Source organism: Schistocerca serialis, chromosome 2 (genome assembly GCF_023864345.2).
Source record: "Schistocerca serialis cubense isolate TAMUIC-IGC-003099 chromosome 2, iqSchSeri2.2, whole genome shotgun sequence".
NCBI classification, from domain to species: domain Eukaryota; kingdom Metazoa; phylum Arthropoda; class Insecta; order Orthoptera; family Acrididae; genus Schistocerca; species Schistocerca serialis.
This window is the reverse complement of record NC_064639.1, coordinates 709346088-709371270: the sequence shown is the minus strand read 5'-3', so window position 1 is coordinate 709371270 and position 25183 is coordinate 709346088. Positions and strand designations below refer to the sequence as shown.

At 40.5% G+C, this 25183-nt stretch overlaps 1 protein-coding gene across 5 annotated transcripts in view; it reads left to right on the top strand.

The window, feature by feature from the left end:
- LOC126457884 (sorting nexin-8-like) overlaps positions 1-25183 on the top strand; it is a 180440-nt gene that overhangs the window by 35763 nt on the left and 119494 nt on the right. For all 5 annotated transcript variants that reach the window (XM_050094555.1, XM_050094557.1, XM_050094553.1 and 2 more), the window contains exon 5: positions 15713-15830. In XM_050094555.1, the coding sequence (XP_049950512.1) occupies positions 15713-15830 (118 nt within the window). The remainder of the gene's footprint in view (positions 1-15712; positions 15831-25183) is intronic.

Here is a 25183-nt window from a genome sequence, read left to right as displayed (position 1 = left end):
GCAGACACTGTCCATGAAATATGTTGCGAATACAGTTAGTAGCATAGAGATAACACATTTTAATGTCGTGCAAGATACGTTAATTTTTCACACGTCTCTTTGTTAGTGACGTCATAGGTTGATGGTTCTTCTCCCCCTCAGCAATTGTTGCCTGACAATAGGGGATATTTGTACCAAGTTTGATTGAGATTGGTTCTGTAGTTGAGGAGGAAATGTGGCACACACACACACACACACACACACACACACACACACACATTTATAATATGTGTGGCTACTAGAAGTGGTTGATGTATAGAAAAAAGTGTATTCCAAAAATAGAATTTTGAGTCCCTGGTTAACACAATGTTTTTTCACACACACTCCTGATTTTTCAGTCCCTTGGGATTCTTGTTAATGAGGATTTACTGTAACTGTGGATTTTCTAACAGTAAGGTGTGCTATTTCAAAACTAAGAAATGAACATTCCGAGCTGCAGAAATTCTCATGTACCAAATGATAAAACAAGAAAATCACAGAATGAGAATTAGAATAATTATGAAACATGAAAAAGTGCTAAAAAGATTTCACTTAGCAAATAAAACCACGTTTGTGGATAAAAACCGGTACAGTGTACTGTCAATGACAGGTAGTAACAATTGCAAGGACAACGCCAAACTTTGTAAGTAGCATATGGATAGAAAAACAAACTAGTCTATCAATGAAGAATACAGTAGCAATCAATATCCAGTTGCAAAAAGTCATGAGCATGTGGAATCAGAGTACTGTCAGTTAACACCCTGTGAACAGCATTAAGGGATCGACAACAACAATGGGAAACCACAATGAAGTTAACCTAATTTTGTTTGCTGATAGCCATGGAAGTGAGTTAGCTAATATTCTACAAAGCGTAAACAATAATATCCTAGTTTTCAGTGTGGTGATGGTAGGACCAAGAACAAAAAACATCGTAGTAGATGTAGATTTAGAAAGTAAAATGGTACAAGGCAGTGATTTTGTCATTAGTGTTAACAGGTACAAATGATGTAGCATGTAATGAAGCTGTTATTTGCATTGGAGGCTGGTCTAACTTTCTCAAATGAAACAAATACACTCCTGGAAATTGAAATAAGAACACCGTGAATTCATTGTCCCAGGAAGGGGAAACTTTATTGACACATTCCTGGGGTCAGATACATCACATGATCACACTGACAGAACCACAGGCACATAGACACAGACAACAGAGCATGCACAATGTCGGCACTAGTACAGTGTATATCCACCTTTCGCAGCAATGCAGGCTGCTATTCTCCCATGGAGACGATCATAGAGATGCTGGATGTAGTCCTGTGGAACGGCTTGCCATGCCATTTCCACCTGGCGCCTCAGTTGGACCAGCGTTCGTGCTGGACGTGCAGACCGCGTGAGACGACGCTTCATCCAGTCCCAAACATGCTCAATGGGGGACAGATCCGGAGATCTTGCTGGCCAGGGTAGTTGACTTACACCTTCTAGAGCACGTTGGGTGGCACGGGATACATGCGGACCTGCATTGTCCTGTTGGAACAGCAAGTTCCCTTGCCGGTCTAGGAATGGTAGAACGATGGGATCGATGACGGTTTGGATGTACTGTGCACTATTCAGTGTCCCCTCGACGATCACCAGTGGTGTACGACCAGTGTAGGAGATCGCTCCCCACACCATGATGCCGGGTGTTGGCCCTGTGTGCCTCGGTTGTATGCAGTCCTGATTGTGGCGCTCACCTGCACGGCGCCAAACACGCATACGACCATCATTGGCACCAAGGCAGAAGCGACTCTCATCGCTGAAGACGACACATCTCCATTCGTCCCTCCATTCACGCCTGTCGCGACACCACTGGAGGCGGGCTGCACGATGTTGGGGCGTGAGCGGAAGACGGCCTAACGATGTGTGGGACCGTAGCCCAGCTTCATGGAGACGGTTGCGAATGGTCCTCGCCGATACCCCAGGAGCAACAGTGTCCCTAATTTGCTGGGAAGTGGCGGTGCGGTCCCCTACGGCACTGCGTAGGATCCTACGGTCTTGGCGTGCATCCGTACGTCGCTGCGGTCCGGTCCCATGTCGACGGGCACGTGCACCTTCCGCCGACCACTGGCGACAACATCGATGTGCTGTGGAGACCTCACGCCCCACGTGTTGAGCAATTCGGCGGTACGTCCACCCGGCCTCCCGCATGCCCACTACACGCCCTCGCTCAAAGTCCGTCAACTGCACATACAGTTCACGTCCACGCTTTCGCGGCATGCTACCAGTGTTAAAGACTGCGATGGAGCTCCGTATGCCACGGCAAACTGGCTGACACTGACGGCGGCGGTGCACAAATGCTGCGCAGCTAGCGCCATTCGACGGCCAACACCGCGGTCCTTGGTGTGTCCGCTGTGCCGTGCGTGTGATCATTGCTTGTACAGCCCTCTCGCAGTGTCCGGAGCAAGTATGGTGGGTCTGACACACCGGTGTCAATGTGTTCTTTTTTCCATTTCCAGGAGTGTAGAAAAATATAGGTCAAATTGAAGAGCATAATCTATGAAACCAGTAATTTACACTTCGTTTAAAGCAGCCGTCTGATACACACACAAAGGCAAAACCCCTGCTGACAGCACCAAAGAACACAAAAAATGTAAAAATAATATCCCAGTGTGTCCAGATATTTTATCCCCTTCCCATTTTTTCCTGTACCAATCTTCATCTCAGAGTTGCACGGCAACATACATCTACAGTTATTTGTTGTATATATTCCAATCTGTCTTTCAGTACTATTTGACCCTCTGTAGCCCCCTTTAGTACCAAGGAGGTTATTCCTCAATGTCTTAACACATGTTCTGTCATCCTGTCCCTTTTTCTCACCAGTGTTTTCCATATGCCCCTTTCTTTGTTAATTCTGCAGAGAACCCCCCATTCCTTACCTGATAAGTCCACCTAATTTTCAACATTGGTCCGTAGCACCAGATCTCGAATGCTTTAGTTCTCTTCTCCTTCCGCTCCCCCCCTTCCCCCGCCCCCTCCCCCACAATCGTTGAGTCACTACCATACAGTGATATGCTCCAAACATGTATTCTCCAAAATTTCGTCATCAAATTAAGCCCTGTGTTTGATATTAGCAGATTTCTCTTGGTCAAGAATGCTGTGTTTACCTGTGCTAATCTGCTTTTTATGCCCTCCTTGCTGCTTCTATCATGGGTATTTTTTTTTTTTTTTTTCCAAGGTAGCAGAATTCCTCAACTTTGTCCTCTTTGTGATCACAAATTTTGATGTTATGTTTCTCACTACCCCCATTTCTGCTAATTCTCGTTACTTTTGTCTTTCTTCAGTTTGCTCTTAATCCATATTCTGCACTTCTTCGACTGTTGATTCAGTCCTATAATTCTTCTACACTTCCACTCCGGATAGCAGTGCCATTGGTGAATCCTATCATTGATACCTTTCTTCCTGAATTTTAATCTCACTATTGAACCTTTCTTTTATTTCTGTCATTACCTCTTTGATGTACAGATTGAAGACTGAACCCCTGTCTTATCTCCTTTTCAATCCACGTACTTCATTTGGTTTTGTAATCTTATTGTTCCATTTTGTCTCCTGTACATATTGTATATTACCCATCTTTTCATGTAGCTTACTCCCATTTTTCTCAGACTTTTGAACATCTCACACCATTTTACATTGTTAAATGCTTTTTTCAGATCAACAGATCCTGTGAATGTGTCCTGGCTCTTACTTACATTGTCAGAAGCAATGTCAAGAATACCTCTCTGGTGCATTCACCTTTCCTAAAGCCAAATGATCATCATCTAACAGCATCAGCTTTCTTTTTCATCCTTCTGTTATATTATTGGAATCATAAACTTGGTCAAATGAGACGTTGAGCTGACTGCAATAGTCCTGGTACTTACCTGGCCTTGTAGACATATGAAATAGGTGGATGATACTTCTTCGAAAGTCTCTAGGATATGTTGCTGGTCTCTTAGTTTCTACATACCAGCTTGAATGGACGTTCAGGTGGAACATTATCTATCCCCTCTGTTTTATTTGACCTGAACTTTTCCTAAACTCTTTTAAATTCTGACTCTAATACTCGATCCCCTATCTCTTCACTGTTGCTCCTGTTTCCGCTTTTGCTGTGTCATCAGACTATTCCTCCCACTTGTAGAGGCCTTGCTTTGTCATTGTTATCTGTATTGTTTTTTATCACTGTTGTATTTTTGTATTGGTTTTTATCACTGTTGTATTTTTGTATTGTATTGTTTATTATCTTGATTATATTATTGTATTGTACCAGTTTTGAATCATTCATCTACCATGTGTAATATACCAGTATGTATTGTATTGTACGATATTTATATTGTATCTCCTTTGACTCGTTCCACATCCATGCGTAATCACGCATTACTGGATCTATGGAATATGTATCTCAAATAAAATAAACTCTTCCAGCTATCCGCTTTCTCCTCTGCATTTAACAGTGGAATTTCCATTCTCACTTAATTTTACTGCCATTGCTTTTAATTTCACTGAAGGTGTTTAGACATTTTTAATATACTGAGTCAGTCCTTAGGAAAATAATTTCCTTTTCGGATTCTTTATATTTTTTGTGCAGCCTTTTCACTTTACCACCCCTTGCGGGTCCAGGGGTTAGAATAGGCCCAAGGTATTCCTGCCTTTCGCAAGAAGCGACTAAAAGGATTCTCACACGTTTCGGCCTTTGTGATGGTACCCTGTAGGGTCTGACTTCCATTTTTCAACATTTTCCTGAAGAGCAAGCCAATTGGAGATGGGTGTCTTACATGGTGCATAGTGTCCATCATGTGCTGAGACCTCTTGCATCCTTCATTGACATGGATCTGCACTTACGCTCATTCTCCAGTTGTTGGGTGAGGTCACCCTCCTGGGTGTGTTTTCCTTCATCCTCTGTGCAGTATCACTTTCTGCGCTGTTGATGATAATGGACTTCTTATCTCATTTGCACCTGATATCCAGCATGGTAGCCAGTCCATTGTGGTGGGGCCGCCATGTACCCTAACAGGTTGTAGCTCCCTGACCATACAGGGATCACTCTGTTGTTACCTGCACTGTTAACTCCCCATGTATGCCAAGAAGTTGATGCCTGACCCCTTGGGACATCGTGATTCCCAGCATTGGCCATCCTGCCAATGGCCTTTGCTGCAGCTGGCCATGGGGAAGCCCCCTGGTCAGAGTGGTTGGCATCAGGGTAGATGACACACCATGAAGCGTAGTACATCATCTCTTGCTGGTGGTCAAACACCGGCAGTCTCTAAGCGGTCAAGGTCTAACTTCAGTGCTAAGAAATACGACCCCAAATTGTTCCCCCCCTTGGCCACACCATGGGAGGAACACTAGGCTAAGGATGGCAATGAAGCTTATTCGCCCTCGTACCTCGTATGTATGAGAGTTGATGGGTAATCTTTCTCATCAATTAAACCTCAGTTTTTTGTGGAGTATGTAGAGGACAAGTTTGGGGAGGTGGAGGGTTTGTCCAAACTGAGATCAGGGTTGGTCTTCATCAAAACAGCATCCTCTGTCCAGTCACGGGCACTACTCACCTTTGACAAGGTGAGGGATGTTTCTGTTTCATCATGCCCCATAAGAGCTTAAATATGGTCCAGGGTATCATATTTCACAGGAAACTTCTTTTGCAGTCTAACAATGAGTTGCGCACCAATTTTGGGCGGCGAGGTGTCCATTTCATCCGGTGCATCCACTGGGGTCCGAGGAATAACCAGCTTGCCACCGGTGCCTTCATCTTGGCCTTCGAGGGTGACATATTACCCAGGAAGGTCAAGGTGATGGTCTACCGCTGTGATGTAAAGCCGTATATCCCTCCATCAATGCAATGGTTTAAATGTTTGAAATTTGGTAATATGTCTACCTGCTGTACTTCCAGCGTCACCTGTTGGGATTGTGGACATCCTTCACATCCCAGTACTCCCTGTGCTCCACCTCCCATCTGTGTCAACTTCGGAGAGAACCATTCGCCTTGCTCGCCAGACTGCAGTATTCTCCAGAAAGAAAGAAAAATAATGGAATAAAAGACACTGGACTGACTGATCTATACTGATGCTATGAAACAATATGAGAGGTTACATCCTGTGCATATGACGTCAACCTACACCGCCACTACAACAGCAGTTCTACCATCTTCCGTTCCACCATGTACAGTTGGCTTTCCGAGCAGTCAGACTCCACCTGCCCCTTTGATGGTGAGGGGGGGGGGGGGGCGGCAAACTTCCCTCAATGTTGCTCCTGCACAACATCAACATACTTCAGGAGCAACAACCCCCCCAACCATCGGGGACGTCAGTCCCCACTTCTCAGATGGAGAAGTGTAAGTCTTCTTCAGCTTCTCTCACCAGTAAGGGATGGCTTGGGTCACTCCCTTCCCAGTTTCCTACCAGTGTCAAAGCTGACACCCGCCAGTGGCTGAAGCAACTACAGGTAGCTGGTCATAGGGTTTCACGGTCCTCCTCATTCGCTGAGCCTCAATCACTGAAGCCCTCCCAGCCAGACAAACCTAAGGAGCAGCAAGAGAAAGCTAAAAAGAAAAAGAACCCCAAGAGCCAAGGCACTGAGGTGGCACCCACACCACCACTACCTACAAGCTCTGTTTCTGGGGGTGAGATGGAGATTCTGGCGTCTGCTGAGGACCTAGACACAATGGATATCGATCACACAGATACTCATCTGGTGGCCGCAGGTGACCCTGAGACGTAGACTGCCTCATTGAGTGTTTCATGCCTTCCCAGTCTCATGATAACGTAACTCTCCAACTGTTTCGCTTTACACCTGCTTTCTGCATTGCCCTCCATGAAACCTGGTTCCCAGCAATACAGGCTCCTGACCTCCGCGGCTATAAGGGATATTACAGGAACCATAGCAACCATAATAGTGTCAGGTGGAGTTAGTGTCTATGTCCTGAGCTTAGTATGTAGTGAACCTGTGCTCCTTCAAACCCCACTTGAAGTTGTAGCTGTCAGGATAAGGATGACGCAGGAAGTAACTGTCTGCAATGTATATCTTCCTCCAGATGGTGCAGTACCCTTGAACGTATCAGCTACACTGATTGATCAACTCCCTAAACCTTTCCTACTTTTGGAAGATATTAACGCATATAACCCCTTCTGGGGTGGCGCCATGCTTACTGGCCGAGGCAGGGAGGTCAAAAATTTACTGTCACAACTCGACATCGACCTCTACTGTCACAACTCGACCTCTGCCTCTTAAATATAGGTGCCCCCACACATTTCACTGTGGCCATTGATCTCTCAGTTTGCAGTCCTGGCTTTCTCCCATGTATCCACTGGAGAGCACTTGATGACCTGTGTGGTAGTAACCACTTCCCCATCTTCCTGTCACTCCCCCAGCATCATGCCCACAGATGCCTACTAAGATGGGCTTTTAACAAGGCAAACTGGGAAGCCTTCGCCTCTGCTGTCACTGCTGAATCTGCCCCACATGGTGCCATCGATGTTGTCGTTCAGAAGGTCACTACAACAATCGTTTCTGTGGCGGAAAATGCAGTCCCTCGTCCTTTAGGGTGCCCCCGGCAACAGGCAGTCCCTTGGTGGTCGCCGGAAGTTGCTGAGGCAATAAAAGTGTGTCGGCGACCTCTACAGCGACATAAGTGGCACCCTTCCCTAGAGCACCTAATATCCTTTAAGTGGCTTTGAGCCCGCTTTTGCCAGCTTATAAAACAATGGAAACAGGAGTGTTGGAAGAGGTACGCGTAGACCATTGGGTGCTATATGTCACCTTCCCAAGACTGGACTGAGATCAGACGTCTTCTTGGGTACCAGACCCGAACAGTTGTCCATAGCATGCACATCAGTGGCGTGTTATCTACCGATGCAAATGCTTTATAGTTCGGCAGTGCCCTCAGCGTTGCATTCACTTGACCCTGTGCACCTCTGCGGGGTACGATTAGTGACAGGAGCTTTTAGAAAGAGTCCGGTGACCAGTGTCCTGGTCGAGGCCAGAGTCCCTCCATTGGAGGTTAGGTGTGCCCAACTGCTGGCCAGTTACATTGCACATGTTCGTAGTTCTCCTGCACATCCAAATTACCGTCTCCTTTTCCCAACCATGGCGGTTCATCTCCCACATCTCCAGCCCAGGTCAGGGCTTACTATTGCGTTTTGCATCCAGTCCCATCTGTATGAACTGAAGTCCTTCCTGCTACCACCTCTCTTCGAGGTCCATTCACTTACACCTCAATGGTGAACACCTGGGCTGCAGATTCTTCTGGACATTTTGCATAACACTAAGGACTTCATTAGGACATGTGGCTGTCCGCTATCACTTCCTCTCGATTCTCGACTTATACCGAGGCCATGAAGTGGTTTACACCGATATCTTGATGGCTGATGGTCACGTAGGCTTTGCGTATGTTCATGGAGAACATATTGAACAGCACTCCTTGTCAGATGGCTGCAGAGCTGACGTCTGTGTCTCGTGCTCTTGAGCACATCTCATGCCCTGGCAAGACATTTTTCCTGTCTACTGACTTCTGGAGCAGCCTACAAGCTATCGACCAGTGCTACCCTCACCATCCTTTGGTAGCATCCATCCAGGAGTCCATCTACACCCTGGAATGGTCCGGTCATTCAGTGGTGTTCGTGTGGACCCCAGGACACTCCGGAATCCCAGATACCGAATTAGCTGAAAGGTTGGCCAAACCGGCTACGCGGAAACCGCTTCTGGATGTGGACATCTCCGAAACTGACCTGCATTCTGTCTTATGCCGCAGGGAGGTGGAATGGCATAACAGTACGCACAACAAACTGGGTATCATTAAAGAGACTACGAATCTGTGGAAGTCTCCCATGTGGTCCTCTGTCAGGGAATCAGTTGTCATCTGTCTGCTCCGCATTGGCCATACGTGGCTAATGCACGGTTTTCTCCACTGTCACAAGGACCCACGTCAGTGTCACTGTAGCTCACAAATGACGCGTCCACCTCTTGCTGGAGTGCCCACTTTCAGCCGCTAGGCAGCAGATTTTTAACCTTCCCAGCACCCTACCTTCAGTGTTTGGCGACAATGCCTCGACAGCAGACTTAGTTTTAAGTTTTATTTGTGAAGGTGGGTTTTATCATTTGATCTAAGTTTTTGCGCCTGGGGGTTTTAATGTGTTGCAGAGTGACTGGCTTCTCCTTTTTATTCTCATGGTCAGCCAGCCATGGTAATCTGCTCTCTTGTTTTGATCTCTTCTGCATGTTTCTAGCATGTCTCTGTGGTTTTTTTGTCCTATTTTATCCATTTTGGTGTTTGTTGCCCTTCTGTCATTCTTGTGGTTTTTCTCTTTTCTTCCATCTGTGTTTTGTATGTCTCGATTATTTAACTCCCACCCTTGTGGAATTATTTTAATCGGAACGAAGGACCAATGTTCTAGCAGATTGGCCCCTCCCCCACCCTCTTTTAAACCAACCAACATTTTCACTTTATCTTCCTTGCACTTCCTATTTATTTTGTTCCGAAGTGACTTGTTTTTCTATATTCTGGAGTTTCCTGCACATTTTTGTACTTAGATCTTTTGACGATCAGCTGAAGTATTTCTGCTGTTAACTATGGTTTCTTCACTGTTACCTTCTTTGTACCTAAGTTTTTCTGCTCAACTTCTGTGATTGCACTTTTTAGACAAGTCCATTCCTCTTCAAATGACCTGCCTACTGAGATGTTAATTATCGCATTGAGAGAACTTCACATGTGTCTCTTCATTCTTTGGTGGTTCCAAATCCCACTTGACACATGGATCCTAGCTGACTAGTCTATTGAACTTCAGCCTACTGTTAATCATTACTAAATTGTGGTCTGAGTCTTTATCTGCTTCCGGGTACACCTTACAACCCAGTGTCTGATTTCAGAATCTCTCTCTGACAGTGATGTAATTCAGTTGTAATTTTCCCTTCTTCTGGGTGTTTTTCATGTATACCTCCTCCGTTAGTGATGTCCGAACAGAGAATTCACTATTACTAGCTGAAATTTATTGTAGAATTCAATTAGTCTTTGTACTCATTCCCACTATCAAGCCTGTATTCCTGCTTAACCCCTTCTTCTGCTCCTTCTTCTACAATCACATTCCAGTCCCCCACGATTATTAGATTTTCGTCCCTTTTTGCATACTGAATTACCCGTTAAATATCGGCATGTATACCTGATCTATTGTAGTCTGCAATGGTTTGCTTCCAATTCTAATGGGAACAACCCTATCACTGAACTGTTTGTGTGAACTCCTGCTCTGCCCTACCATCTTATTCATAATGGTGCTGCTCCTGTTATACCATTTTCCACTGCTGTTGTTATTATCCTATATTCGTCTGATCCTTAATCCTTTTCTTATTTCCGTTTCACCTCACTGACCCCATCTGTACTAGTTTGAGCCATTGCATTTCCCTTTTCAGCTTTTCTAGATTCTCTACCACATTCAAACATTTGACGTTCCATACCTCCTACTCATAGAATGTTACCCTTACACTAGTTACTCCATTTTTTCTCATGGTTACCTCACCCTTGGCAGTCCCATTCCAGAGATAAGAACGGGGGCTACTAATCCAGAATCTTTTGTCAATGTTCCAGGCTATGTGTCCAGCGGTCACACCTCTTTGTCTTTAATGCATTGGATTCAATTGCCTTCTGCATCCTCATGCCATCAATAATTGTTGATTGACCCCCCTTTCAGAGGCAGTTTCCCACCCCAAGGATAAGAGAGTGGTCTGAACCTCTGTCTGATCCTCCACCTGTTTGACAAGGTCTTTGGCAGAATGAGGGCAACATCTTATGCTGGAGGTCTTCGCTAGTCATTGCTGATGTTGCCTTGGTCTTCAGTCCAGAGACTGGTTTGATGCAGCTATCCATGCTACTCTATCCTGTGCAAGCTTAATCATCTTAGAGTAACTACTGCAACCTACATCCTTCTGAATCTGCTTAGTGTATTCATCCATTGGTCTCCTCTATGATTTTTACCCTCCTTGCTTCCCTCCAATACTAAATTAGTGATCCCTTGATGCCTCAGAATGTGTCCTACCAACCAGTCCCTTCTCCTGGTCAAGTTATGCCGCAAATTCCTCTTCTCCCCAATTCTATTCAGTACCTCCTCATTAGTTACGTGAACTGCCCATGTAATCTTCAGCATTCTTCTGTAGCACGACGTTTTGAAAGCTTCTATTCTCTTCTTGTCTAAACTATTTATTGTCCATGTTTCACTTCCATACATGGCTATACTCCATACAAATACTTTCAGAAAGGATTTCCTGACTCACAAATCTATACTCGATGTTAACAAATTTCTCTTCTTTAGAAATGCTTTCCTTGCCATAGCCAGTCTACATTTTATATCCCCTCTACTTCGACCATCATCTATTACTTTGCTGCCCAAATAGCAAAACTCATCTACTACTTTAAGTGTCTCGTTTCCTAATCTAATTCCCTCAGCATCACCTGATTTAATTCAACTACATTTCATTATCCTCATCTTGCTTTTGTTGATGTTCATCTTACATCCTCCTTTCAAGATACCTGTCCATTCCATTCAACTGCTCTTCCAGGCCCTTCGCTGTCTCTGCCAGAATTACAATGACATTGGCAAACCTCAAAGTTCTTGTTTCTTCTCCATGAATTTTAATTCCTACACCAAATTTTCCTTTTTTTTCTCCTTTACTGCTTGCTCAATATTTAGTTGGGGATGGGCTACAACCCTGTCTCATTCCCTTCCCAAACACTCCTTCCCTTTCATGCCCCTCGACTCTTATAAATGCCGTCTGGTATCTGTACAAATTGTAAATAGTCTTTTGCTTCTTGTATTTGGTCTCTGCCACCTTTAGAATTGGAAAGAGAGTATTCCAGTCAACATTGTCAAAGACTTTCTCTAAGTCTACAAATGCTAGAAATGTAGGTTTGCCTTTTCTTAACCTATCTTCTAAGATAAGTTGTAGGGTCAGTATTGTCTCATGTGTTCCAACATTACTATGGAATCCAAACTGATCTTCCCCAAGGTAGGCTTCTACCAGTTTTTCCATTTGTCTATAAAGAATTCGTGTTAGTATTTTGCAGCCATGACTTATTAAACTGAAGTTCGGTGATTTTCACACCTGTCAACACCTGCTTTCTTTGGGATTGTAATTATTACATTATTCTTGAAGTCTGAGGGTATTTCGTCTGTCTCATACATCTTGCTCACCAGATGGTAGATTTTGTCATGGCTGGCTCTCCCGAGGTTGTCAGTAGTTCTCATGGAATGTTGTCTACTACCAGGGCCCCCTCTCAACTTAGGTCTTTCAGTGCTCTATCAGATTCTTCACACAATATGATATCTCCCATTTCGTCTTCATCCTCTTCCATTTCCATAATATTGCCCTCAAGTACATTGCCTTTGTAGAGACCCACTATGTACTCCGGCCATCTTTCTGCTTTCCCTTCTTTGCTTGGAACGGGTTTTCCATCTGAGCTCTTGATATTAATAAAGGTGGTTCTCTCGGCTCCAGAGGTCTCTCTAATTTTCCTGTAGCCATTATCCATCTTACTCCTAGTGATATATGCCTCTACATCCTTACATTTGTCCTCAGCCATCCCTGCATAGCCATTTTTCACTTCCTGTCAATCTCATTTTTGAGTCATTTGTATTCCTTTTTGCCTGCTTTATTTACTGCATTTTTGTATTTTCTCCTTTCATCAATTAAATTCAGTTTCTCTTCTGTTACCCAAGGATTTCTACTAGCCCTCTTCTTTTTACCTACTTGATCCTCTGCTGCCTTCACTATTTCATTCCTCAAAGCTACCCATTCTTCTTCTACTGTATTTCTTCCCCCCATTCCTGTCAATTGTTCCCTTATGCTCTCCCTGAAACTCTGTACAACCTCTGGTTCTTTCAGTTTATCCAGGTTCCATCTCCTTAAATTCCCACCTTTTTGCAGTTTCTTCAGTTTTAATCTACAGTTCACAAACAGTAAATTGTGGTCAGAATCCACATCTGCCCCTGGAAATGTCTTACAATTTAAAACTTGGTTCCTAAATCCCTGTCTTACCATTATGTAATCTGTCTGAAACCTTCCAGTGTCTCCAGGCCTCTTCCCGTATACAACCTTCTTTCATGATTCTTAAACCAAGCGTTAGCCATGATTAAGTTATGCTCTGTGCAAAATTCTACCAGGCATCTTCCTCGTTCATTCCTTACCCCCATTCCATACTCACCTACTACTTTTCCTTCTCCTACAGTCGAATTTCAGTCCCCCATCACTATTAAATTTTCGTGTCCCATCACTATGTGAATAATTTCTTTTGTCGCATCATACATTTTTTCAACCTCTTCATCTGTGGAGCTAGTTGGCATATAAACTTATACTACTGTGGTAGGCGTGGGCTTTGTGTCTATCCTTGGCTACAATAATGCGTTCACAATGCTGTTCATAGTAGCTTACCCATGCTCCTATTTTTCATTTATTTATTTATTTATTTGTTAACCTACTCCTGCATTACCCCTATTTGATTTTGTTTTTATAACCCTGTATTCACCTGGTCAGGAGTCTTATTCCGCCTGCCACCGAAGTTCACTAATTCCCACTATACCTAACTTTAACCTATCCATTTCCCTTTTTAAGTTTTCTAACCTGCCTGCCCGATTAAGGGATCCAACATCCCAAGCTCCGATACATAGAACGCCAGTTTTGTTTCTCCTTATAACATCATCATCCTGAGTAGTCCCTGCCCAGAGGTCCAAATGGGGGACTATTTTACCTCTGTATTTACCCGAGAGCATGCCATCATCATTTAACGTTACAGTAAAGCTGCATGGCCTCGGGAAAAATTACTTCTATAGTTTCCCCTTGCTTTCAGCCGTTTGCAGTACCAGGACGGCAAGGCCGTTTTGGTTGATGTTACAGTGCTGTATCAGTCAATCATCCGGACTGTTGCCCCTTCAACTACTGCAAAGGCTGCTGCCACTCTTGAGGAACCACATATTTGTCTGGCCTCTCAACAGATATCCCTCTGTTGTGGTTACACATACAGTACAGCTATCTGTATTGCTGAGGCACGCCAGCCTCCCCACCAACGGCAAGGTTCATTGTTCATGGGGGGGGGGGGGGGGGGGGGCATTGCTGATGATTTTATTCAAAATTTAAGCACTATCTAGCTTCACACACATTTTGATCACTGGTCAGTTGATGAACTCACTGTGATAGTGACCTTTGAATCAGCAGCAGTAAAATTAAAGCTAGGCAAAAACAGCTTACTAATAGTTGGCCTGTATAGAACACCTTAGAATAATGTAGATGAATTCGTCTCTTGTGTAGAAGAACTTTGGTATAAACTCTCAAGAAACAAAAAACAGTATGTAATAGGAAGAGAGATGAACTTAAACTCCTTACACTATAATTCAAAGTGTCTTAGGTATTCTGACAGTTATGATCCTATAACAGTTGCCACATCAACTCATCACAAACCAAAATAACACATCACTCACATGTTTGTGTTAACCATGTTGAATGAATATAAACAAGGAAGATTTTGTTGTGAGAACTATTGAAAACTTTTCTCTCCGACCCAGGAGTCCTATCAATAGAGATTAGCACGCATCACAGAATAGTTCAGCATAATGACTTACTCACTTAAAAAAAGACCATAATTAGTTTACACACACACACACAGACACACACACACACACACACACACACACACACACACACACACACACACACTCTGATTGGCAGCAGGGATACAAATCGGATGGTATTAATAAAGACTGGGGCCGCTTCTATTAAATATTTAAAAAAAGTTAAATCAGGCATGTCTATTGATAAAACACTAAAGAAATTGGACTTTGCAAATTAAAAGAAAATGTGAGAGACTTATTTGTGTTGTTCAGCGACACCAAATAGCAATAAGAAATTGATGAATCAACACTAGCAATAAACTCAGATAAAATTAGTGATTCGTTTTTCCTAAGAACTATAACAGAACGTGACATTCTGAAAATCATCTCAAAGCTTAAAATAAAATTTAGTGGCTGGAGTGAAACATCTAGATTACTGAAAGAATGCAAAAAGTAATTAATAGAACCACCAACACATATAGTAAATAGTTCAGTTTGCTACGGGACTTTTCTCTACCTTTTAGAAATCACTGAGATACAACCAGTGTGTAAAAAGTAACTCTCACAGTGCGTTCAAGGAAGGTTGATCCACAATAAATGTCAGTAACTGCTTTCTTCCATGAACTGCTAAATGGACTGGATAAAGGATACAAAGTTATTGAGATTTTTCTAAATTTATCTAACACCTTTACTTCTGTATGTTATTAAGTACTTTTATGTGAAATGGAAACTTCAGGTTGGGAGTAGTGGCTCTAAGTTTCTTAACTTCTTATCCCCGAGATGGAAGAGTAACAACACACTGTCAAAAATACAATATTAGGCATGGCTAACCATGTTTGTAAATATTATTATTTTTTACATTGTGTTGTGTCTTAATCCAAGCTGTGCTTGATAATGTGCTCTGACCAAAATCGTTTTCACAATAAAGAATAATTTAAACAGGAAGTTTTATAATGATACATAATATCATTTGTTGAGTTGATTCAGGTTGTGGAACACAGTACAGAAATATTTTGGAATGTCTTCGTTTCTGTATGTTTTACTTTTGGCAAATTGGAAGCCACCTTATCAACAGAAGCTCAAAATGGCATGTATTTCAGAGATTCGGTTCATTGGTGCGACGGAGATACAACGATTTTGTTGCCTTGCATGAATTACTTCTCAACCGTTTCCCATACCGTCTGATACCTAAATTACCTCCAAAGAAAATGGTTGGTGGTGAGTAAATGTCATTTTATCTGACAGTAAGAATAATTATTGCATGTAATGAAAAAATGTGATTCCCCACTTGCCTATTGTGCCTGTCTTTTACACAAAATTTACATCTGCATTCTTAGTATTTTATCCATCCTCAGCAACTATAGTTGTATGTAATGAAATAATAAGCAACCAGTTGCCTAGTCAGACTCAACTGCTGACAGCAAGAATGTTTGATATGTAAGGGACTTTAATTAAAAAAGTATTTATTTTATTTTCAATGATTTTGCATGCCATTGATGTTAATAGTTTGTAGAAATTGAATAACACATAATGGTACATATGATAATAAGGAAAACTATAAGTCATGTAGATTTGCATACAAACATTCTATGAGTGTAAGTTAAAATTTTAGATCTTCTTTTGCATAATGGAAAAACTACCTCTATGGCATAGTTTTACTCTAAGGAATGTATAGCTATTGAGAGTCTTGCTTAGTCTTTAAGGAGTTGGTAAACATTTTCTTTCTGTTCTGTAGTGTGACAATGAAATGATTGCCTTAATCTATAGGTCTCTAGCTTTCCACTGTGTGTACTAGCCAACTAAGTATAAATAATGATGGGACTGTTGTGACACTCAGTTTCTTGACAAGTGGCTTACAAGATACATTGCTTTTGAAAATACTCACTACCCATCTGATAGCCTTTTTCTACCACATAAAAACTGTTTTGCCTCAGCGTAGCTGCTCCAAAGCTGTATACGGTATGTTATGTGACTATGAAAAAATGCATGATAGGAGCTGAGAATCAAATTTTCACTCACACATACTCTTGAGTTTACGTGACAGGTATACGACTTTTGATAATTAAGTGCATATTGAATCTGTATGGAGTTAATTTGGAATCAAGTGTACACTAAGAAGTTTAAACGACATACAATTATTGTTTGTATTGCATAATTTAAAAATGATATTTTCAGTTTTATTGCAATATAGGTGTTGTCGTAAGCATACAGAATAGATTTACAGGATCCTAGATACGTCATTAATATAGACAATAAACAGTAAGATCAGTATGGAAATTTGAGGCATGCCTCTGGAAACGTCTAGGAATCCAGAGCTCATACTGTTAAAGTGTACTTCTGCTGCCTGTTGTCAAAGATTTGCTTCTGTAAGGGTGAGTTCTGTATCTCAAATGCCATAGCAATCCAATTTATATTTTGGAATACAATGACTTACAGAGTCAAATACCTTGCTTTGGTTAATTAGTAGGAGTACTGGGGTTGTTCTCCTTGCTCTGTGGGATTTTTTTTTTTTTTTTTTTTTTTTTTTTTTTTTTTTTTTTTTTTCAGTCGTTTTAACCATATCCATTCACAATCTGTCTTGTTGGCTTTTTATGTGCACAAAACATATTGCGTGACCTAAGGACATTAAGCAAGTATAAGTGCTTTGTCATTATGACCCTAATGTCAATGTTAGTATCTCCAAAGATTAAAATTTTATGTTTTATTTTTGCAAATGGGAGATTGATGTATCTAGTATCTCTGTGATGACATCAGTATTGCTGTCAGGGGAACAGTATACAGACACTACAATTAGTTGTAAACCTGGCAGTAATGCACTTAAGAGTGCAGCAGTTACTGATGCCAAGGTTAGTGCATTTTGTTGAAAGACCACAGCTGATGTACTTCAAACTATCCCCAGAGTTTTTCATACTTCTATAGAAACTTGATTCTAAGCAATGTTCTGATGGATCATACAAATATAGTTAGTTCTCATTTAACTTGAGAAAGCTAACTTTCTTATTTCATAACCTTATCTTTCTGAACATATTTGTTTGAGTTTTAACATATACATTTGTTAGAGAAACAAGTGGTGGACAATTGTTGTTAACCTGGCTATACAAATGTAAATTCAACAGTGTTACAATAAGATTAGTCTCATCCAGTTCATGTTGAAAATTGAAGAAGCATTGGATCTTGTTGGCAAGAACACTTCTTAGACACATAGTCCATTCAAAATATTTCTTTGTGACAGCGTGCAATTGAAATGGTGGCTTGTTATCTACAAAGACTGCAGTACAACCCACTCAGTATTTCAATTGAAAATGATGCTTCCACAAGCAATGCTTTACTGTCCCCCCATCCCTATCCTGCTATCCCTCCCCCTCCCCATCCCAGCCTCCTCCTTACCCCCACCACCCAGATTGCTTCTCCCATCATGCGCTGTTGCTCACAGTCCGACCTCTGTGGCCAGAGGAAGGGGTTGTGTGTGTGAGTTGTACTTTGCATGAATATGTGTGTGTGTGTGTGTGTGTGTGTGTGTGTGTGTGTGTGTTTAAGAAGGCAGCCTTTTGGCTGAAAGCTTACTTGTTTAGCAGTCATTTTGATATGACTGTCTGTGACTCAACATTTCCTTTTCATAAATTCAAGGGTTCATGTGATGTGCCATTACATGTGTGTCCTACAGCCAAAAGTTTAGCTAAAATTTACTTACTGCTTATACATTTCTCAGAGATGAGTAATGCATCCAGCAATGCTGTTACAAATGTTGTCATGCTAACAGTACTCTTGGGTTAAAATCTCAAGAAAATTCAAAATTCTTCCCACCAATTTGTGGTATTCTGAATATGAATTCCATCAGCTTTTTGTATGTCGTTTGATCACTTCTCTGCATAGAGTGAAAAATGTGTTTACCTAACTTTTTAGTTCACAAATTATTTTACTCTGTGCCTCGATTGACAGTTTGAGATTCATGCTCTTTTCTGCTGATTTCTGTTTTATCGCTCAAATTGAGGAACATTAATGTAGTTTCTTATTTAAATCTGACTTAACATATGTGCTAGATTCAAGATTCTTTCTTTTTGGTTTACATTATTATTAGATTTGCCTTTGCAAAGGTAGTGTTGTTGTTCTTTAGATCATCATTTAATATTGATATCCTGTTTGACAAGGAAAAGTTGTAAATTCATTTTTTGTTCCTCTAATAAATACATTTGTGCCAATTAATGACCTTTTAAATCCATTTTTAAACCTTCAAACAAATGTTTTATTTCAGGCTCCATTTTGTTTGATAGTTTTAATAGGTTTTCTCTATTGAACCAAGATTATTATTAATTTCTATTTCCCTTATATGTTCATTTTAGTCAGTATTGCAGTTCAGAAACACACTTTTCAGCAAATTATTTGGTGTGTGTGTGTGTGTGTGTGTGTGTGTGTGTGTGTGTTGTGTGTGTAGCTGCTGATACAGAACCTGGGATAACAGCATCTGCTTATTCATCAGTGAATTCTGAAACTGTGCAGCAAACAGAATGCTTATAGGTAGAAGAGTTTCCCCTGTGTCTGCTAAAAACTCTTTTGATCTTCCCTCAATGTTTTATTTTGTTTGTTTTTTTATTTTTCTTCTGCACTGAATATCATCATGCTGTACTAGTTCTACTCAGTGTGGTGTTCCTTGTGGTTTTGTTTTTATGGATCTTCTATGTCAGACTTTTCAAGAGTCTGGCTCTAATTTTTTTTATTTTAGTAATGTAAAATAAATCATAGTAATATTATGTTTCTTTTGGTCGTCACCTATTTTGCTCATTAATTGCAGGTTCTTCTAATGATTCTAAGTAGAAGACAGGATACAGTTTAAAGACTAAATATTTGCGCATCTATGACAAAAGCATGTAGTTATCAAGCGAGAGATTACTTTCATTCAGGGACTCAAAAGTATTCTGTATTGCTGATAATATTTTCAATCAATATATTTAATATTTTTGCTGTGATGGCTTTCAAATAATTTCAGTTTCAGGAATATGAATTATTTAATACTTATGAAATGGAAACAGTGAATTCTCTAATATCCTTTTGTCCAATAAATCTTCTTGTTTCACATTTCATTGATTGTCTGGCAAATAAGTAGACTTTTGACTTATTTTATACTAATATTGACATGTACAATGGTAATAGATTGTGTCAACTATCACTAAGATTTCTCTTTGAACAGAGCATTTACATTACATTACTTACAAGCTCAGTCGCAGTGATTTTATATTTCCTTTATTTTATTATTACAGTAAAGCACAACAGTATTCTTGACAATCATTATTGCATCTTCTCACAGCCTTTCATTGTTTTTTTTTTTTTAACAAAGCTAGCATAAAGACATTGAAATATACAGGATGAACCAAAATCTGCACACATGGATGCCACAGTGCAATTTCTTGCATACTAAGAGAACAATAGTGTTTCTTAAATGTTTTCATCCCATGCACATTTCCAGCAAAAAATTGACCTCAAAGAAAAACAATTTGGCAACATTACATTCACATAGACGATGTGATATATGGTGTCTAGCTCCTTAATTGCTATAAAGCAACTCTGGTAGGTCTTAACAAAATAAATGCAATTATTTAGTACTAATGAGAGTATAATCATTTTCATTTTTCTAGTTTTAAAGACATATTTTGGCTTTAAAAGACCTCAATTTTTTCCAAAAATATTGGTGTGTGTGTGTGTGTGTGTGTGTGTGTGTGTGTGTGTGTGTGTGGTGTTTTTTTTTTTAAGGATATGTATATTTCGACTTTCCTGAGCAAATTGGTGCATAGCTTTTGTTAAAACCCATGTAAATGAATCGTTAATAGTCTTTTAACTTTTACTTGACACATCACGATATCCGCATTAATCTCGACATCCTTTCAGACTTGTATGCAAATCTCGGAAACTACATGCTCTAGAAGGCTCTGTTTACCACAGATTAGCTGCACTGATTATTAAATATTATTTGCTCATATATTTGTAAACCTTTGGAAACAAAATAAATATTTCAATATTTGGTAGCTTCCTGTGCTTATAGTGAAACTGTCGTATGCTGATGCGCTCATTTAAAGCGACTTAACCAAAAGGTATCTTTAAGAGACGCCAGAACAAAGTAAACAAGAACTGTAGAACTATACCAATTGTATTGTATTCAAATAGTGCAAAATAATGAGAAGACTGCTGACACTCCACCCAGTACATGGGGGGGGGGGGGGGCTGCGAGATTACCATCGCCCTGTTTACGTGGCACCCGCCGGCTTTCGTTAACAATTTCCCAAAATTGCTTCGGGATGGTCATGTAAACACTTCAAAATCAATTCTGGAAATCCACTTCTGCTTGCAGGTTTTCCAATTCCACAGTCAATTTTCACTCTCATGTAAATGCAACTGGTTTTGAAACAAGCTTGGACTGTCAGGGTTTTTTTCCAGCTGATATGGACAGAGTGGTTTTTTGCACCATGAAGGATAAGCGGAAATATTAGACTGAAGCTGTTTACACCTCATTTAATTGAAGAGTAATTGTGATTGTACTGACTAAATCATAAACTGTATCAGTTTTTTTTCCTCAGGCACCATATTTAAATGGGCTAGCAAATCTGTTTCAGACCTTAACATGTAAACACAACAGCAGAAAAAGATTTCTGAAATTCGGTTTTTGTCTTTTGGAAGATGTCACATGTAAATATTGTGTGTGCAGGAGATACATTACCTACCCATGAAGGCATTGGACTAAATATAATAATAAATTTGAACATCAGTGAAGTTATTTTATAGACTTATGTGTTTTGGGGAAGGTGGTAGTGGTGATAGACTCATTGTGCTGTTCTGCATTTACCAAATCCACCCACACAATATGAGAAATATACTGAAATTATTGGCAACTGCATAGACTCTGTTGCAACAGAATCCATGAAAACTGCAGCTGTAAAAGCAGTCAGTGAGAACAGTGAATCAGATAACGTGGTGTCAATCATATCATTTACCAGTTTTTCCATGTTTGGATAACTGAACGTAGCATTTTAACAATTACTTTGCAGCTGATCATTGTCATGAATTCTTGACAAATCTATCAAGAACAATGGCGTGTTGGAGTGCACACAACCAGCAAATCGTATTGTCAGTAGGTGTGTGATTCTTGTGCTACACTCGTGTAGTCAACACAAGTGTGAAAACTTCTCTTGGCACATGTTACTTCCAAAGTGTAACTGGTAAGTTGCAATATCATTGCTTGCATATAAATGTCTTAAGTGAAAACAGTTTGTTTTTTTTGTTCATTGCTAATACTGCTTAGTCTCTATGCAGGCTTAATTACAATACTGCATTTTTGTAGGGTGAATCCGATAATGCAAGGATACCAAAAGGTTCTGGGAGCAACACGGAAATCTAACTACAAACCACAATATCATGTAAATGTGGTGAAAGCTATCAAATTGAGAAAATTAAGCACCCGGAAAGCTTCAGAGCAATATACAGTTCCAGATACCACATTAAATGATAAACTCAATGAAAGGTACAAATACAAAATAGGTGGCCAACCAGTGTTAACTAATAGTGAGGAAAAAAGCCTGGGTGAAGGATTATTGTTTTGTGCAAAATAGGGGTTTCCTTTGAGGAATAATGATGTTAGGGACATTGTGCAGGCATATCTCAATCAAGAAGGGAGGATTGGGGAAAAAAAATTTGTGTCAATCAACCTGGACATGAGTGGTTAAAATCTTTTCTGAAAAAAAATAAAGAACTAACGGTTAGAGTGAGTGAAAATGTGAAGAGGGCAAAGGCAGCAGTTACCCGAGAAACAGTGATCATTTTAAAACCTTGAAGTGACCTTTAGTGGTGTCTCTCCCTCCAACATTATAAACTATGATGAGACAAATTTTTTTGATGATCCTGGACAAGTGAAAGTAACAGTGAAGCGAAGCACAAGACATCCTGAAAGAATTCGGATAGTTCTAAGTCAAGTATCAATATGATGATAGCAGCAGCTGCCAACGCCTCAGTCCTCCCACCATACACAGTTTTTAGGGCAAAACACCACAATACTAAGACTGAAGGGGGCATAACTGGTGTGGGTTATAATAGGAATCAGAGTGGTTGGTTTGACCTAAAAATGTTTGAATCATGGTTTGCTGAAATTGTCTTGCTATATGCCCAGCAATTTGAGGGACCTAAAGTGATTATAGGTGACAATCTCTCAAGTCATCTGTCGTATAATGTGATTAAACTCTGCCAGGAGCAGGACATTAAATTTGTGCTTCTACCACCTAATTATACTCAATTGTGTCAGTCACTTTAAAACTTGCTTGGTGAAAGGTGCTAGATGATTGGAAAAGGAGTAATAGAGGAGTGGTGCCAAACTTCGAATTTCTTACGTTGTTGAAAACTACATTTGAAAACAAAGCTACCACATCCAAATCCAATGTAATATCTGGGTTCAGAAAAGCAGGAATTTTTCCTTTCTGTCCCAATAAAGTCATTTCACATATTCCAGAAGCAACCAATAACAATGCACATGGCACCAACTCATCAGAAGTTTCTTGGTCAGCAGCCTTAAAAATGCAGTTGAAACAGGTTCACTCTAATGAAACAAAAGGAAAGCCATGCCAAGCAAAGCATTTAGCATTAACTCCAGGAAAAGGAATTGTTATCAGCGACTTTGATGAAAATAATACTGATGGGGCTGCAAGCAGGGAGTCCATATCCGGAACATCTAACAGTGATCTAGAACAGTACGAATCAAACGGAAATGAAGAAATGGACAAGGATAAGGATAAAGATTGGCATGAATTTAAAGAAAATGATTTCACCATAGTAAAATCTCCAAAAAAAAAAAAAATTTCAGGTTTATTGGTAAAATTGAAAGCCTCCCTAATGACACCTGTGAAATGACATTTCTGAGAAAGTAAGTTCTTGATGGTAATGTTTATTTTGTCTTTCCAGAAATCGACAATGCACCTGAGAAAAAAGTTGTTCCAGAACATAGAAGGCTAGGTAAATTTATTTTTGAAGGGATGGATTATGACACTGAGTAAATACTTTTCATATTGATTATGACACAAAGTAACTAGAAATTAATATTTGTTTGTCAAATTCTGTGAATGCAAGTGTTTTTATAGCAAAAATCTCAAGTTTTTGTGCTTGTAAAAATTTGTTTGATCTAGAAATTGTTAAATTTAGTTGCAAATATAGCAATATTGTTGTGTTGTTGTGGTCTTCAGTCCTGAGACTGGTTTGATGCAGCTCTCCATGCTACTCTATCCTGCGCAAGCTTCTTCATCTCCCAGTACCTACCGCAACCTACATCCTTCTGAATCTGCTTAGTGTATTGATCTCTTGGTCTCCCTCTACGATTTTTACCCTCCACACTGCCCTCCAATGCTAAATTTGTGATCCCTTGATGCCTCAAAACATGTCCTATCAACCGATCCCTTCTTCTAGTCAAGTTGTGCCACAAACTTCTCTTCTCCCCAATCCTATTCAATACCTCCTCATTAGTTACGTGATCTACCCACCTTATCTTCAGCATTCTTCTGTAGCACCACATTTCGAAAGCTTCTATTCTCTTCTTGTCCAAACTGGTTATCGTCCATGTTTCACTTCCATACATGGCTACACTCCATACAAATACTTTCAGAAACGACTTCCTGACACTTAAATCTATACTCGATGTTAACAAATTTCTCTTCTTCAGAAACGATTTCCTTGCCATTGCCAGTCTACATTTTATATCCTCTCTACTTCGACCATCATCAGTTATTTTGCTCCCCAAATAGCAAAACTCCTTTACTACTTTAAGTGTCTCATTTCCTAATCTAATCCCCTCAGCATCACCCGATTTAATTTGACTACATTCCATTATCCTCGTTTTGCTTTTGTTGATGTTCATCTTATATCCTCCTTTCAAGACACTGTCCATTCCGTTCAACTGCTCTTCCAAGTCATTTGCTGTCTCTGACAGAATTACAATGTCATCGGCGAACCTCAAAGTTTCTATTTCTTCTCCATGAATTTTAATACCTACTCCGAATTTTTCTTTTGTTTCCTTTACTGCTTGCTCAATATACAGATTGAATAACATCGGAGAGAGGCTACAACCCTGTCTCACTCCTTTCCCAACCACTGCTTCCCTTTCATGGCCCTCGACTCTTATAACTGCCATCTGGTTTCTGTACAAATTGTTAATAGCCTTTCGCTCCTTGTATTTTACCCCTGCCACCTTCAGAATTTGAAAGAGAGTATTCCAGTTAACGTTGTCAAAAGCTTTCTCTAAGTCTACAAATGCTAGAAACGTAGGTTTGCCTTTTCTTAATCTTTCTTCTAAGATAAGTCGTAAGGTTAGTATTGCCTCACGTGTTCCAACATTTCTACGGAATCCAAACTGATCTTCCCCGAGGTCCGCTTCTACCAGTTTTTCCATTCGCCTGTAAAGAATTTGCGTTAGTATTTTGCAGCTGTGACTTATTAAACTGATAATTCGGTAATTTTCACATCTGTCAACACCTGCTTTCTTTGGGATTGGAATTATTATATTCTTCTTGAAGTCTGAGGGTATTTCGCCTGTCTCATACATCTTGCTC